This window comes from Hemibagrus wyckioides, linkage group LG08, assembly GCF_019097595.1.
Source record: "Hemibagrus wyckioides isolate EC202008001 linkage group LG08, SWU_Hwy_1.0, whole genome shotgun sequence".
Classification (NCBI taxonomy): Eukaryota; Metazoa; Chordata; class Actinopteri; order Siluriformes; family Bagridae; genus Hemibagrus; species Hemibagrus wyckioides.
In genome coordinates this window covers 12506446-12520967 of record NC_080717.1, presented here as the reverse complement: position 1 = coordinate 12520967, position 14522 = coordinate 12506446, and the positions used below count along the sequence as shown (strand labels likewise).

Sequence of the window (14522 nt, the reverse complement as noted above, 5' to 3'; positions counted from 1 at the left end):
AGAACACGCATGTACAAGAAATAAAGTTAGCTACACAATTTCCTATCGCTTGTATATCTTGAGTGACCGATGTCTCGTCCAATCAGCGGTAAGAATTCCATTCGCAAACTATACCTACCTTTTCCGGTTTGTCTGAATTGTCATTGTGTTTTCGGATGTTATTTTGTTTTCGAGTTTGTTATTATGTTTACTGATTTATTATTTTGTTTTGCACCTCTAGGCCACCGTAGTAATTATTATGGTGAGCTTTTCTGTTAAAAGACGTAAATAAGTTATCTTTGCTATAATAACAGCTCTAACAGCTTTAGCTATCTAACGTTTATGGAAAGAGTCTCCAGTATATGTGCTTTGTAAAAGTCAGAAGGTCCTCCTACACAGCACTTCCTCTTTCTCATTACATTATAGATGCTTACTGTTATTCACCTGGACCTGCTTTATTTTGTTTAACACATGGATTGCAAATGATTATAAGAGCACTGCACCCAGACACAGGCTGAATCAAACAATGGTAACAAATGTACTTGGGGGGAAAAGGCACTACTTATGTGAAAAAATACATTATTGAAAGAAATCAACAATAGTGTGACACTAAGACACTGAGATCTGTGCTGCAGCTACCTGCCATTAAAATATGCCTTCTCCAGACTGTAAGTCAACATTGCCCCCTTTCCTTGTAGCATGTGTTCAGTGATCATGAGTGTAATTAATTGCTCATTAAGGATGTAATTGGTTCTATGAATCCTGGAAACCACCACTCTCTTGTAGTAGGTTCCACAAAAATAAGTGATTTGGCATGATGTCTGGTAGTTCCCAGAATATTAAAGTCTACAAAAGGTGGTAGGTTGTTTTCGTATTTAACTCCTAAACTTTGAAATAGCCTTCCTAACAGTGTTCGGGGCTCACACACCGTCTCCCAGTTTAAACCTGGATTAAAGACATGTCTCTTTAGCCAGGCATACACATAATACATCCCATAAGCTTGTACTCCAGTACATACACTATATTGCCAAAAGTATTCGCTCACCCATCCAAATAATCAGAATCAGGTGTTCCAATCACTTCCATGGCCACAGGTGTATAAAATCAAGCACCTAGGCATGCAGACTGTTTTTACAAACATTTGTGAAAGAATGGGTCGCTCTCAGGAGCTCAGTGAATTCCAGCGTGGAACTGTGATAGGATGCCACCTGTGCAACAAATCCAGTCGTGAAATTTCCTCGCTCCTAAATATTCCACAGTCAACTGTCAGTTGTATTATAAGAACGTGGAAGTGTTTGGGAACGACAGCAACTCAGCCACGAAGTGGTAGGCCACGTAAACTGACGGAGCGGGGTCAGCGGATGCTGAGGCACATAGTGCGAAGAGGTCGCCAACTTTCTGCAGAGTCAATCACTACAGACCTCCAAACTTCATGTGGCCTTCAGATTAGCTCAAGAACAGTGCGCAGAGAGCTTCATGGAATGGGTTTCCATGGCCAAGCAGCTGCATCCAAGCCATACATCACCAAGTGCAATGCAAAGCGTTGGATGCAGTGGTGTAAAGCACGCCGCCACTGGACTCTAGAGCAGTGGAGACGCGTTCTCTGGAGTGACGAATCGCGCTTCTCCATCTGGCAATCTGATGGACGAGTCTGGGTTTGGCGGTTGCCAGGAGAACGATACTTGTCTGACTGCATTGTGCCAAGTGTAAAGTTTGGTGGAGGGGGGATTATGGTGTGGGGTTGTTTTTCAGGAGCTGGGCTTGGCCCCTTAGTTCCAGTGAAAGGAACTCTGAATGCTTCAGCATACCAAGACATTTTGGACAATTCCATGCTCCCAACTTTGTGGGAACAGTTTGGAGCTGGCCCCTTCCTCTTCCAACATGACTGTGCACCAGTGCACAAAGCAAGGTCCATAAAGACATGGATGACAGAGTCTGGTGTGGATGAACTTGACTGGCCTGCACAGAGTCCTGACCTCAACCCGATAGAACACCTTTGGGATGAATTAGAGCGGAGACTGAGAGCCAGGCCTTCTCGTCCAACATCAGTGTGTGACCTGACAAATGCGCTTCTGGAAGAATGGTCAAAAATTCCCATAAACACACTCCTAAACCTTGTGGACAGCCTTCCCAGAAGAGTTGAAGCTGTTATAGCTGCAAAGGGTGGACCGACGTCATATTGAACCCTATGGATTAGGAATGGGATGTCACTTAAGTTCATATGCAAGTCAAGGCAGGTGAGCGAATACTTTTGGCAATATAGTGTATGATTAAGTACACACTATCGTCTAGTGGTTGCTAATATTATGAACATCAGTAATGCTAATTCCTTTCCACTTGTTTCCTCTTTTCAACCTATCCCGAGGCATCTAGAGATTGTGCCAGCTTCAGTAGACCTTCAGTGAGAAGACCCTGTGAGGATCCTGAGGCATCCAGAGATGGACCGCCTCCAGCTGGATTCTGCTTTGTGAGGGTTTGGGTATTCAAAGCAACAATTCCAACACTATGTGGACTTTGAGGATGACAGCAACCTCCTAATTAATACACACACTAACATTCTACATATGTTGTATCTGCAACACGATCTTGTATCTTGAACGACCCAGCAAAGCTGCTATTTCTGATGAAAGCATAGGGTCGGGATAATTGACAATTGGATCAGGAATTACAGATTGATCCAATTTTCACCACAGCTATTGAGTTGCTGTCTGACATTGGGGCAGAGATACAAAATATCCTTCTATTTATTTTAGCTTTGTATATCTGTGCTGCCAAATTAATAAATAAAGCCAAAAATGTACACACAAGGTGATCTCCACTCTTATGCATAATCTTGTTATAGTTTTTAACAGTAGCACTTCTTGTTACTGTATAAATTGATTGCCAAAGTGGCAACCCATTATGTGTTTTTAACATTTTTCTGCTTCTTTCTTTTATTAGAAAACATTTACTGACAACACTGATTGATATGTTGGACAGTGCATATTTTAAGTTTGGCCTTATATATGTTTAGCCACCAAATGGCACAAACAAGGAAACAGTATCCAAATGTTGAGCCCAGGAAATGGCCAGAAATCTCACAACAAATAAATCTCCTGACAAAATGTACAGAATAGCTACAATACAAAAGCACTGTTATTACACTTAGCACTGTATTTGACTAGTCTTAAAAATAGACTTTGTAGGCACAGACTTACAAATGAGCTGCCTTCTCTACTGTTCATTCACATGTCTCCTAAATAATTTGAGGGATTCATGCAAAAAAAAAAAAAAAATACAGCATAAATTTTCATTACTTTAAAGGATGTGCTGCGGTCAAGTTTGTGACAGCTGTATGTGTGAGGGACTCACACTTTACTTCTGCATATACTTCCTTCCCTTTCCGTTAAGAACTACTTTTATGTGGTTGTTCAACGCACATGATGTATGATTAACCAAGTAAAAATTGATGAACCAATGTTGCATAGTCTGCCTTTGGCAAAGTTTACCTACAAGTATCAATGCATAACAACTAAATATATCCTTCTTTTTGGGATTGGATTAATATTTTTGGGACTGGAGTGACATCTGATTTGCCAGTTTTGTCACAAAATGCATTCACATGCAGTCAGTTAAGACATATTATAAACATATGGAAATACCAAGTGTGAACGTTTCATGGTTTTTAAAACTGCTAAAATAGTGGAAATCTCAACCCAACATTATCAAAGCTGTTATATTGAGTTTTTATAGTTATTTAACCTATTTGACTGGCCTCTTGAATTGAATTGGTTTAATCTAATCCCCAATCTTATAAATTTAAAATAAAGTCTCTAGACTGATATGTTTTTTTTTTTTTTTTTAAAAACGCTTTTAAACGTTAAAAAATAAGTGCACTGAGGGCGTTGGTGGAATTCGTTTTACAGTTAAAGGTGTCTCTGACAGCAAAAGGCTATGACCCTATTTTCCTAATTTTCCTAGATTTATCCTTGCCACTTTCCACTAACAAGCTAAATTACCCACCACCACTCAACAGCTACAAAGTGGGGAGGGTAGGGAAAACATGTGTGTTCTACAAAGGCATATGAAACCAACCATCTTTTCAAACTGCTGCTCATGCAGCATGACAGGCCAACGGAAAATGTTAACTGTTCTTATCTGAATACACAAGCTTATAGATGCCCACAATTGGCTAGTGTCTCTTTGATTTGGCAGGAGCAAGAGAATAATGCCATCCCTCCCATCCAGAGGGCATAACCAGTTTTGCTTCCTTGGATCACAGCCACGGGTTACCGTGGTATTGTTGGGACTTGTGAATCTCTTTCATAAATACATTTTAAATAGCAAATCATTATATTCAATCTTTATTTCAGCTTTAAGATGACATTAATTGTAAACAAAAGAGATTTAAATTAACTGCTATGCTAAAATAGATAGAAGGGTAATTTTGAACCAAAGTTAAGATGTCATTTGTGCCCCACTGATGTGCTGTATTTAATGTAAAGGTTGAAGACTCTTTAAACACAGATGAAATGTCCTTAACCACTGTCTATGTGCATGTTTCAAATAAATAACTGAAAGCTTTAAACAGATCTACAACAATCAGAAACAATATTTAACTTGAAAATGAATTGTGTGTTTGCTTAAAATGTAACATTAAATTTGAAGATGAATTATTCAATACTTGAAATATAAAAATTAAAATTTCCACAAAGCATCTATTATATTCTCTAAAAAAATGCTTCCCATAACATTCAATCAGCCGTCTTACCTGAATAAACTTCTCTGTAATAAATATTTGGAATATTCAAGCCACATACTCATCAGGAGTTTGCTATATCTAAATTACGCCAAGATCACGGGAAGAAAGAAAAATAAATCTCATTTTTTTTTGTCAGTGATATTGTGATACTGACTGGCAAGATCACTTCAAGGTACAGCACTATCACCCAAATTATAGCTTGAAAGTAAATTATTAATTAAATGTTTAAATAAATTAATGGTTTTAATCTCTATATGCCGTTACTGTTGATGCTAGTTAATCCACATTTTGTGTATTTGCCAACTCCATGTCTGAACCCAAAAACACTCACCTTGTTATTTTAAGCCTCTCATTACACATTTATGAGAGAAATCTATCAAAGACAACTTGAAATTGGTGAACATAAATGAGATTGTTGCATGATATAAGTTAAAACATTTTGGGTTTGTTAAATGCACAGTGAATATGAATGATTGAATTCAGAAGTCTACAGAAACATTCTGTCTGACAATTTACAGAGAAATGCATCTACTTTCATTGGGAGTCATTTCATCATGCAGCAACACAATGATCCAACAAAAGGTCCTTATTCACGGGAAAAATGGAATGTTTTAGTGGAAGGCAATGTCAGTCACAGATCTAAGCCCAACTGAGCATTCATTTCACCTCCTGAGATAGGAGACTGAAGGGAGAAACACCCAAAACAAACAATGAATGAAAAAAGTGGGTTGATGTGGTTATTGCAAGCAAGGGATATGGCCTAAAAAATGGCCTTAATGTTCCGATATTTTTGAGGGAGCGGTATTTATAAATATATATGTATATACCTTCTGTAAGAGCAGATTTGTGTAATCATATCTAAGTACAAATAATTACATATAATTACTTATAATATTTTATTTCAGTAATATTTGTGTAATAGGGACAACCTTAAGCTTACAACTTGTCTACAGTTAGATAGACTGCAAGAATGTCTGCTGATATGTGCTGAAGAGCAAAACAACTGGTGATATGAAAATTAACAGGAAGCAAAAGAGGAACTGGTAAAGAAATCCTGTGAAAGGGTGGGGTTTAGTCAACTGTTGTGCAGACAGACACTTTCTGAATCGGAGGAATAGAGAAGTCAAACGTATTTACCTCCACCAAGATTGTCTCTAAAAACTGTTCACAGGACATACTGGAGAAAAACAGGTAGGTGTTCTGGATTCTATTGATATAGGATGACAATTTCAGTTGGGACAGTTTTATGTGAAGCATCTAAGAAAAATTTGAAACTTAGACCAAGTTGCAATTATTTACTAGGAAAAAATTTTTTGAAAGATAAATCTGAAAGATTGAGCTGGCCTAATATACATTTTATAAGCTTGTTTACTACATCTTAGAACCTGTATGTGCTGTGATAGAGTTCTAAAAATAAAAGATTTCTAAAGACTTCAGCAATGGACAAATGGGTCCCCCTATATTTCTTTGGGCATGTGTTTATACTGTATAATAATGCAAACAGACAACAAACTTTTATATTATATTCACTGTCTCTTGCTAATTCAAATAATGAGGATTTATTTAAGGTAACAGTAACATACCCATAGAGCATGTATGCAAATATCTTGTGTCTAAATTTCCTGTTATCTAAATAACCATTCACTCCCTAATTTAATGTTTTCTTCATATATGTTTATATTTTCTTAGATTATTTTCGCTAAAAACAAAACATCCAGAATATGTTTAAGCTCATGCAACCTAGCAAAATAATACTATACACAGAAAAAAAAAATCGGCTGATATAATATCAGCAACAAATACAGTCCTGACACCAAGTAACATTTGTAAGATTTAACTAAGCACTTGCGTTTGATGGAAATCATAATTCCAATAGCATAGTAAATGCGCAGCTACCATCTGACTTCCTTGACCATTTGTACTGTATCATGTACTGTATCGGTTAGAGTACAAATAAAAGGTTTACTGTGCTAACACTAGCGAATAAGAACAGCCCCCACCCCCCTTTAAAAACAAATGCAGTTGCCATGATAATTTGTCAGACTACATTAAGGTGAATTGTGGTTGCAGCGTTTTTTTTTTTTTTATAGTTGGATTCACTTCAATTTATTTGTATAGCACTTTTACCAATGGACATTATCTTAAAGCAGCTTTACAGTAATATCGTTCATTGCTTACTGTATACTGTTATGATCTTTTATACGAGACCTAAATTGATTTTGTGATGGACAGAAAATGTTCTCAGTATTTAGTGTTACAAAAAAAGCCCATAGGATATACTGCATGACCTTATATATAAAGAAAATAATATTCAGTATGTTGTTTACTGGCTGTTAAGTAAAATATATGTTTTGGAGAGTTGACTTTATAAGTGGTTAAGAGTCTCATCTGGTAGCAGTTTGGTAGCCCTGGGATTTGACCTCACAATCTTGCTATCTGTAACACAAAATCTTAACCACTGAGCTACCTTTGATCCCCAACTAAGAAAGATAGATTCCATCAAATTTCTCATTTAAGAAGTCTGTGACACTTGTACTCAGACTATGCATTCACAGACTCTTTCTGATCAGTAAACCAGGTGCATCTAAACAGATATGTCCTCCGAGTATGCACTGTGTAAAGTCCTGATTAGGTGTACTGAGTAGTGAGGACACTGGAGGGAGGCTTTGAAGAGATAATGAAAAACTTTCACATGTCAATATGGTCCCATTATACATTTTATATAAAAAGTCTACATACTCCTGAATAAAAGGAAAGGCTTTCAGAAACTGGAATAGCCCAGCCAGAGCCCATGTCTAAATCCTATTTAAAAATCATTGGAATAGCTTGAAAGGACTGGCCACAGGAGATTCCCTCACAATTTGTTAAATTTGGAACATTTTTGCATTTAAATTGCCATATCAAGATGAGCTAAGTTTTTAGACTCCTAGACAAAATCGCTGTGCTGTATTATGAGCAAAAGGTGCTTTTACAGACTATTATTTAAGGGGTCTGCACCAAGACAGTATCTTGGAGAGTATTTAGAGAAAGTGGTGGTCAAACTCAGAATCAGGAATTTTATGATTTTATTTAACATTTCTTAGACTTCTTTGATTTTATTTAACATGTGCTGTTCATGAACTATTGATCAGAAATAGTTAAATGTCTAAATATGTTACTAACTAACCACAGTAAAAACAATTACCTTAGCTCTTAACCAAACATATAAATATCCTACAATATGTTGTTACTAGACAGCAATAATTAAGCATGCTTATGATCACAATGTACATTGTGTGCAGAGTGCAAGCTGGGCAAGACACAGACATGAATGCATCCCGGGACATATAGCAACCAACTACTCCACTGTCAATCACATCTGTGTGTCCTGTTGACAATGGTTCAGTGGTACAAACTCCACCACTGATCAACAATCCTTCTAGGATTTAGGGTCTCATAAATTAGCCCACCAGGTTTATGACACAGTTCCAAGTTAATACCCTTTGGACACAGTCATGACTGGAAAAAGTAGATTCCATGTTTCTAAACAAGCATTTCTAAACAGCATACTTCCTACTTCAGAAGCATGCTGGTGGTTTAAGTCAAATTCTAGATTTGAGAGAAATAGAATGGCCATTTTTACTGCACCATTCATTGTTGGTGTAAACACACAGGCCACCAAATCTAAATGGCTGCACCCAAACTGCTGTTATTGAGCCATATTTCCATATGTACAAGAAGTCCCTGAGTGCTCCAGTTTATTGTCTTGGGAATGAACATTGGACAGGAGAATGGATTGAAGAGTCAGGCAGCTAGGGTTAGCCTTTAGCCTAGCATAGATGCGCTCTCACTTATTGCATATCTTGCAACCTCCTTACTGCCCTCTGGCATCAGGCCATACCACAATCCACTGTCTGTTTCATGTAGCAGCCTGAGGTCATGTAGCTCCTCCAGATCATTCTTCATTTCTCCTGGGCTTTGTTTTCCATTTTTCAGCAAATGATGGTGATGATAGACATGTTAACCAGTGTTTTCAATGCACATCCATGATAAATTTATCCCAATTAGTATGGACTACCTGTAACATAGCCATATTCTGGACCATGGCATGCTACAATCTTGGATCATTGAGGAGCATCCCCAATGCAACTGAGGGAGGCCTATCCATCCAACAAATGCTTATTTGTTGAGGTCCTGAGGCAGCAAAATGTACTAATTTCAATACCTTGAAAAACCCATAGTGTACGTCAGTCGCCAGGGAGGCAGGGCCAGATGGCACACTCTCTTGTCCCCATGGTCAGTTGCTGGGATGAAAGTGGTGCAGCAGAGTGGCTTGATGTTCTGGATCTTGGAATGGGAAGGGCATTTTGTGGACCTTCTCACCAATTCCAAATCAACTAATTGTCAAATATGTTTTTGGAGAAGCTGGACAGTCCGCTAGGTCAGGATTCAGTGGCCCACACCCTGAGGTCCAGAATTGACAATTCCAGAAATTTGATTTGGTTTTTCTCTATCAGCATTTTAGCTGTTCTTTCATTAAACAGCTTAGGATCATTGTATGTTGTATTGCCCAGTTTCAGTTAAGATTCAGCTTCTGGACTGATGCTATGCCTCCAGAATGCTTTGGTATAATGAAAAGATCATGGTCATCTGATTAAGATTAATGTGCCCTGTGCCATGGCTGCAAAATACAAACCATCAACAAACCACTACCCTGCGGTGTTTGTGGTAATATGCCATGTTTTCCATCTAACAGTATGTGCAATCTACTGTAATCATTTGCTCTCAGAACAAGTCTCAGTTCCTTATGGCTTGGATTCCACAAGATGTTGGAAAAATTCCTTTGAGATTATGGTCCATGCTGACATGCTTGCATCATGCAAATCCTGTAGATTGTTCAGATGAACTTTAATGCTGCAAATCTTAAATTTTAGCACATCCTAAAATATGTTCTATTTGGATTCTGATCTAGTGATTGGAAAGGCCACTGATGAACACTGAACTTATCGTCATGTTCACAAAACAAGTTTGAGATGGTTTGTGACAAATTGTATTATGATGCTGCAAGTAGCAAAAAGATGGGTAAATTGTGGCAATGAAGAGATGCACATGGTCAGCAACAATATATAAATTGGCTATATTTTTCAAGAAATGATTAAATGGTATTAATAGTATGACACTATTACAGCACCTCTACCACCTCTACTAGACTGTTGACAAGGCAGGTTGGGTCCATGCATTCCTGCTGTTGCTGCCAAATTCTGACCCTACCAACTGTGTGCCTGAGCAGAAGTCAAGATTCCGACCAAGCTAAGTTTTTCCAATCTTCAGCTATGGTCAAAATCACTGAGATCACATATTTTTCCGATTTTGATGGATGGTGTGAACATTATCCAAAACTGCTGTATTAGTTGATTGTGTATCCTAATGATCAACTAACCAAGTGCATTTTGTTCCTGGTTGCATGGTTAATGATTTTGGTTTCCATTGACCATTTTCACATCATTTTTTTCTCACTGAAGTACACAATGTATATAAGTAAAGATTTTGAACTTGAATATTTAGTTCATCGATATAACAGGATAATCAGTAATTAATTTCCATGAAAATAGATGCATTTGGCTTTGTTGGCTTGCTGAGTATCCTCTTTGTCTGCCAAGGGGTACAAACAAAAGTAGACGTTACATAATTCTTGCTTTCTTGCATAAAATAAACAAGGTTAATAGTAATCATCACAATTGATATTTAATGTACAAGTGTAGATGAGTAATTAATATGCAAATTATTTGTGTACTGTGATTTTAATTAATAAACTAAACAGTGTGACTGTTCAAACTTTCATCTTCAAAGTTAAAGTGGTAGAAAGGCTAAATATTTTGAGTTGCAATGGTTTATGTAGTAGTGATAAACAAGGAAATGATTGACACCAGGAAATGTTTAGACTGTTTTTAAAAATAGGCAATTCATTTCCTCTATTGTCAAGCAGACAGAATTAGCAGAAGAATGCTCAGCATTTAACTAAAAGTGTTAGTAGTATGAAAAAGGTAAAAGGTAAAAAGCACTATATTTGAGGAGGCTCTAAGTATATATAAAGTATCTTTCAAGAAAAAAATAATTCCTTTGCAGTATTTCAGTTCTGTAGCCAAGGAAAGTTCTCACAGACAAGTATGTTATTCCTAATCAATGGAAAATTACTGAAGTTTATAGATTTTTCTTCTTGCTTGGGCTAGTCCTCTCTAACAAGCATTATCCAGTCAATAAGTTGCTGCAGTGGTCGTAATGTACACACACACATACAACAACTTCATCAACATTAAAAAGTGACTGTAATACATATTATATAATATAACTACTGTTCTCATACAATTGCCATTCCCTTTCTTTGGCCTGCTTTGTAAAAGTTAGACTGTCCACAAAAAAACTTGGAGGTTAGAGCTAAATATAAGCAGTTCTCCAGTTGCAAGAAAACAAAAAGAGACAAATACCTTGCTTATTGTCAGCTTTGCAACAACTACAAAAGAGGAAACATTTAATTAGATGTTGCAGGTCAGTTAAAAAAAACAGGCCTTGAAAGTTGGTCTATCAAATTGAGCCAGAAAAAAGTACTGAACACAACTGTTCAGTAAACTTTTTCTGTTCAGTAACAGAAACGTTAACTTCACATCACTGTACATACACTCAAAGATTAGGGGTAAACAATATACAGTAGTTTGCCATGTCAACATTAACGTTGCTTGTTCTGCATGAACAAAGGCTCATTTCAAAGGCTGTCAGAGTTATGTTAGTCAGACTTATTATTCTCAAAGATGTATTCTGTTTCAAAATTTCACTATTTCCATAGCTAATATTGAAGAGAAAATATTTAGAACCATATGAAAATTCAACTAAAAATGTATCTGAGCAGTATCTGTATCTAGTTTATTACCAAATAATAACAGATATTTTTACATTTTACAATATATAGATCTGATCAGTCTGTTCTACAAACATGTAGCTAACATATCTATTGCTGTATTAACTGTGATATCACTATCAAGCAAGTAAAATTGCAACTTTGTTTCACTTTTTTTCTGTGGTCATTGGCTATTTTGCGAAATTTAAAAATAATAATAAATGAAAATAAAGCCCTTTCTTAAGGTCCGTCATGTCTCTACTTTGTGTAGTGCTGTAACAGAGTTGTAAGATATCCTGAATAAGTGTCTTAAAATCCGCTTGTGTGCAGAATGCCGAAAAATGGAAGAGTTTGGGCAGTCAAAAGTGAATTAACAGATGGTGTGTCAGGAATGGCAGAAACCAGGGAGATCAGAGAACAGATAGAATTAGATAAGAGAGAGAACATGTGACTGCAGGGATTAAATACAGATGAGTAGAATCAAGCACTCTACTGACTAAGTTATCAGGGGTGGGCATTATACAGTGCACTTAATACACCAGAAGGTGAGGGAAAGAAAATAAGAAACAAGATAATTACAAAGTAAAAATTGCAGAGGGTGGAGTGTAGAAGTGGTGTCATGGCAGGGCATCTGTGGGCTATGACAATAAAGTTCATTAGGATTTGTTCATGGAAATAGTATTAGTATTGAAGGACCTAGACATACAATTCATGTAACATGATGTTATGTGCACAGTTAGTACTCATAGTTAGTTTTCAGTTACTGAGAGTGTGAGAGTGTGAATGAGAAAGCTTGTACATGTAGAGATGCAAGTGAGTGTGTGTTGTGTGTGTGTCTGTGTGTGTGTGTTTGGTTTTCCTAAAGAGACTCTCAATATACTTCTATTTAATTAATTCCTTTGTTTAATAACATTTATTTGTGTTTAAGATCATATGATCATATCTGAATGAAAAATGTCAGATATCATGCTGGAAGAGGTATTCATAAAACGCTCTCAGCAAAAGAAGAAAACTTCACCCCTGAACTTCAAAGAGAGATTGTTTGTACTCACACAGGAAAAGATTGCATACTATGACTACGACTTTGAAAAAGGGGTAAGAAATGTATTTTAATATTTTAAATGTTCACTAGCAAAATGTATATTCTAGTAAAGAGAGATGAGTATTTGTATGCAATGATTGAACTGCAGTGCAATCTGATTACTTTTACTTGATAGCTATTATTAACTATAATCCTTCTGAATACAGAAAAAAAAAGGACTGAAGGGATTTGTTGACACTGAGAAGATTAAATGTGTTGAGCTTGTGATTCCAGAAGACAATGCTCCTCCTGAACGATTGTTCCCATTTCAGGTGAGGTGACAGCCCCTTGAAATAAGTTTTGTGATTGTAATGATAAGTGTCAATATAATTAATTAATTTCACTGATTATGACATTATTGCATTATTACATTTCACTTAAGTTTGTGATAAATATTGTGTCAGATAGAAGGTTTGTATATTCCTTAGTCAGTGTATTCAAACAGTATGTGCCACTTTTTTCCTGTTGAAATGTCTGCAGACTGTGTACCAGGGGTGGTGAACTGCTGGCTATGTGCAGCTCTATAGTCTAACCACATGTTAAACAAATTTTTTCAAACTTTTTCTGCCTAGTGATAAAGTAAATACGATTTAGTTATATTTTAACATTTTATACAAAATATGACTTTTTGTTAATGTTTGTAAAAATTGTAATGTAATTTTGTAATGTAATTTGTTTTGGTGCTTACAACATTTATGCTGTGTAAACAAGAATGTTTGTCAACTTTGATTAAATTCTTAGCTAAATGGATATTCAAAAAATCTAAATTAATAAATTAATAACTAAATTAAAAAAAATTATCTTGTTGATAGTAAATAACAAACATACTATAATCTGCCTGAAAAACCATCCAACACAAGACATGGAGAATAAAAACAATACAAGCACCAAGTGACAGGACTTAACTGAAAGGCACAGCATTTAAGAGTCAACATTTTTATTACTTTCTATTTTCCTACCCTTCGAAGAAAAGACCAAATTACCTTTTTGGTAAAGGCATGATAAAAAAATAGCTAGGCTTCTTCAGATTCTTACACTGATGCAAAAAAGTCCACCATCTAATTTACATATATATATATATATTTTTTTAACTGTATTTTTATTATCTTTATTATTGTTATTATGCCCTTCATGCGGCTCACATGCCTTTAATTGCCCCGAGGGTTTTTGGAATTGAACTGAATTGAATTTTCTACTCAGCCCCCCTAAAATTCTGCGATTCTCCATAAACTGTACACAAGTTCATGATCGCCTCAGTCTCCTTTAAATTCCATATGAAAACGACGGCAGACTTCGGCTCCTTCCCGTCTTTCAGCGTGTTCTTCAATCCGCAGACCACGGCATAGCAGAGTGAGGATCAGAGGACAAGTGTTTGTGTGTGTATGTGTGTGTGTGTGTGTGATCAGGAAGACTCATATTTGGCTTGTTCAGTACTCAAATGTTATACACATCTATGCAGTACAGTGGAATGCTGCAATAGGTTTACCATCCTACCCTGTTAGTCAAACCTTTATTTTATTTCATTTATTTATTTATATTTTTACTAACATATCCTCATTGATGGCCCTTAAATAAAAATAGTAGAATTGCCCCTGGAAGCCATGGCAATAGATACTAATTAAATAACAAAGTAAAAAAGAAATTAGACTACAGTATTTCACACCTCACAAGGAATAGTCCATTTTATTACGGTTACTTTTCTCAAAAAAGACATTCTTGATGAAGTATGCAGCAAACTGCAATCTCCGGAGGACACAGCATCCAAAATGAGACGGATCGAATATAGAAACAGTGTATATGGGCAGGTCGCTGCCTCTGACTACTCCAGTTATCCAATCAAAGGGCGGGAA

General features: G+C 36.4%; 1 protein-coding gene across 2 annotated transcripts in view; it reads left to right on the top strand.

Moving 5' to 3' along the window:
- Window positions 1-5767: 5767 nt before the first annotated feature.
- The window catches only part of btk (Bruton agammaglobulinemia tyrosine kinase), a 33039-nt gene continuing 24284 nt past the window's right edge, over window positions 5768-14522 (top strand). Inside the window, exons 1-3 of one of the 2 annotated variants that reach the window (XM_058396548.1) lie at window positions 5768-5911; window positions 9888-12686; window positions 12840-12944. In XM_058396548.1, coding sequence (XP_058252531.1) covers window positions 12546-12686; window positions 12840-12944 — 246 coding nt within the window. In that variant the 5' untranslated portion in view covers window positions 5768-5911; window positions 9888-12545. The remainder of the gene's footprint in view (window positions 5912-9887; window positions 12687-12839; window positions 12945-14522) is intronic. The other variant, XM_058396549.1, reaches the window with a different exon arrangement.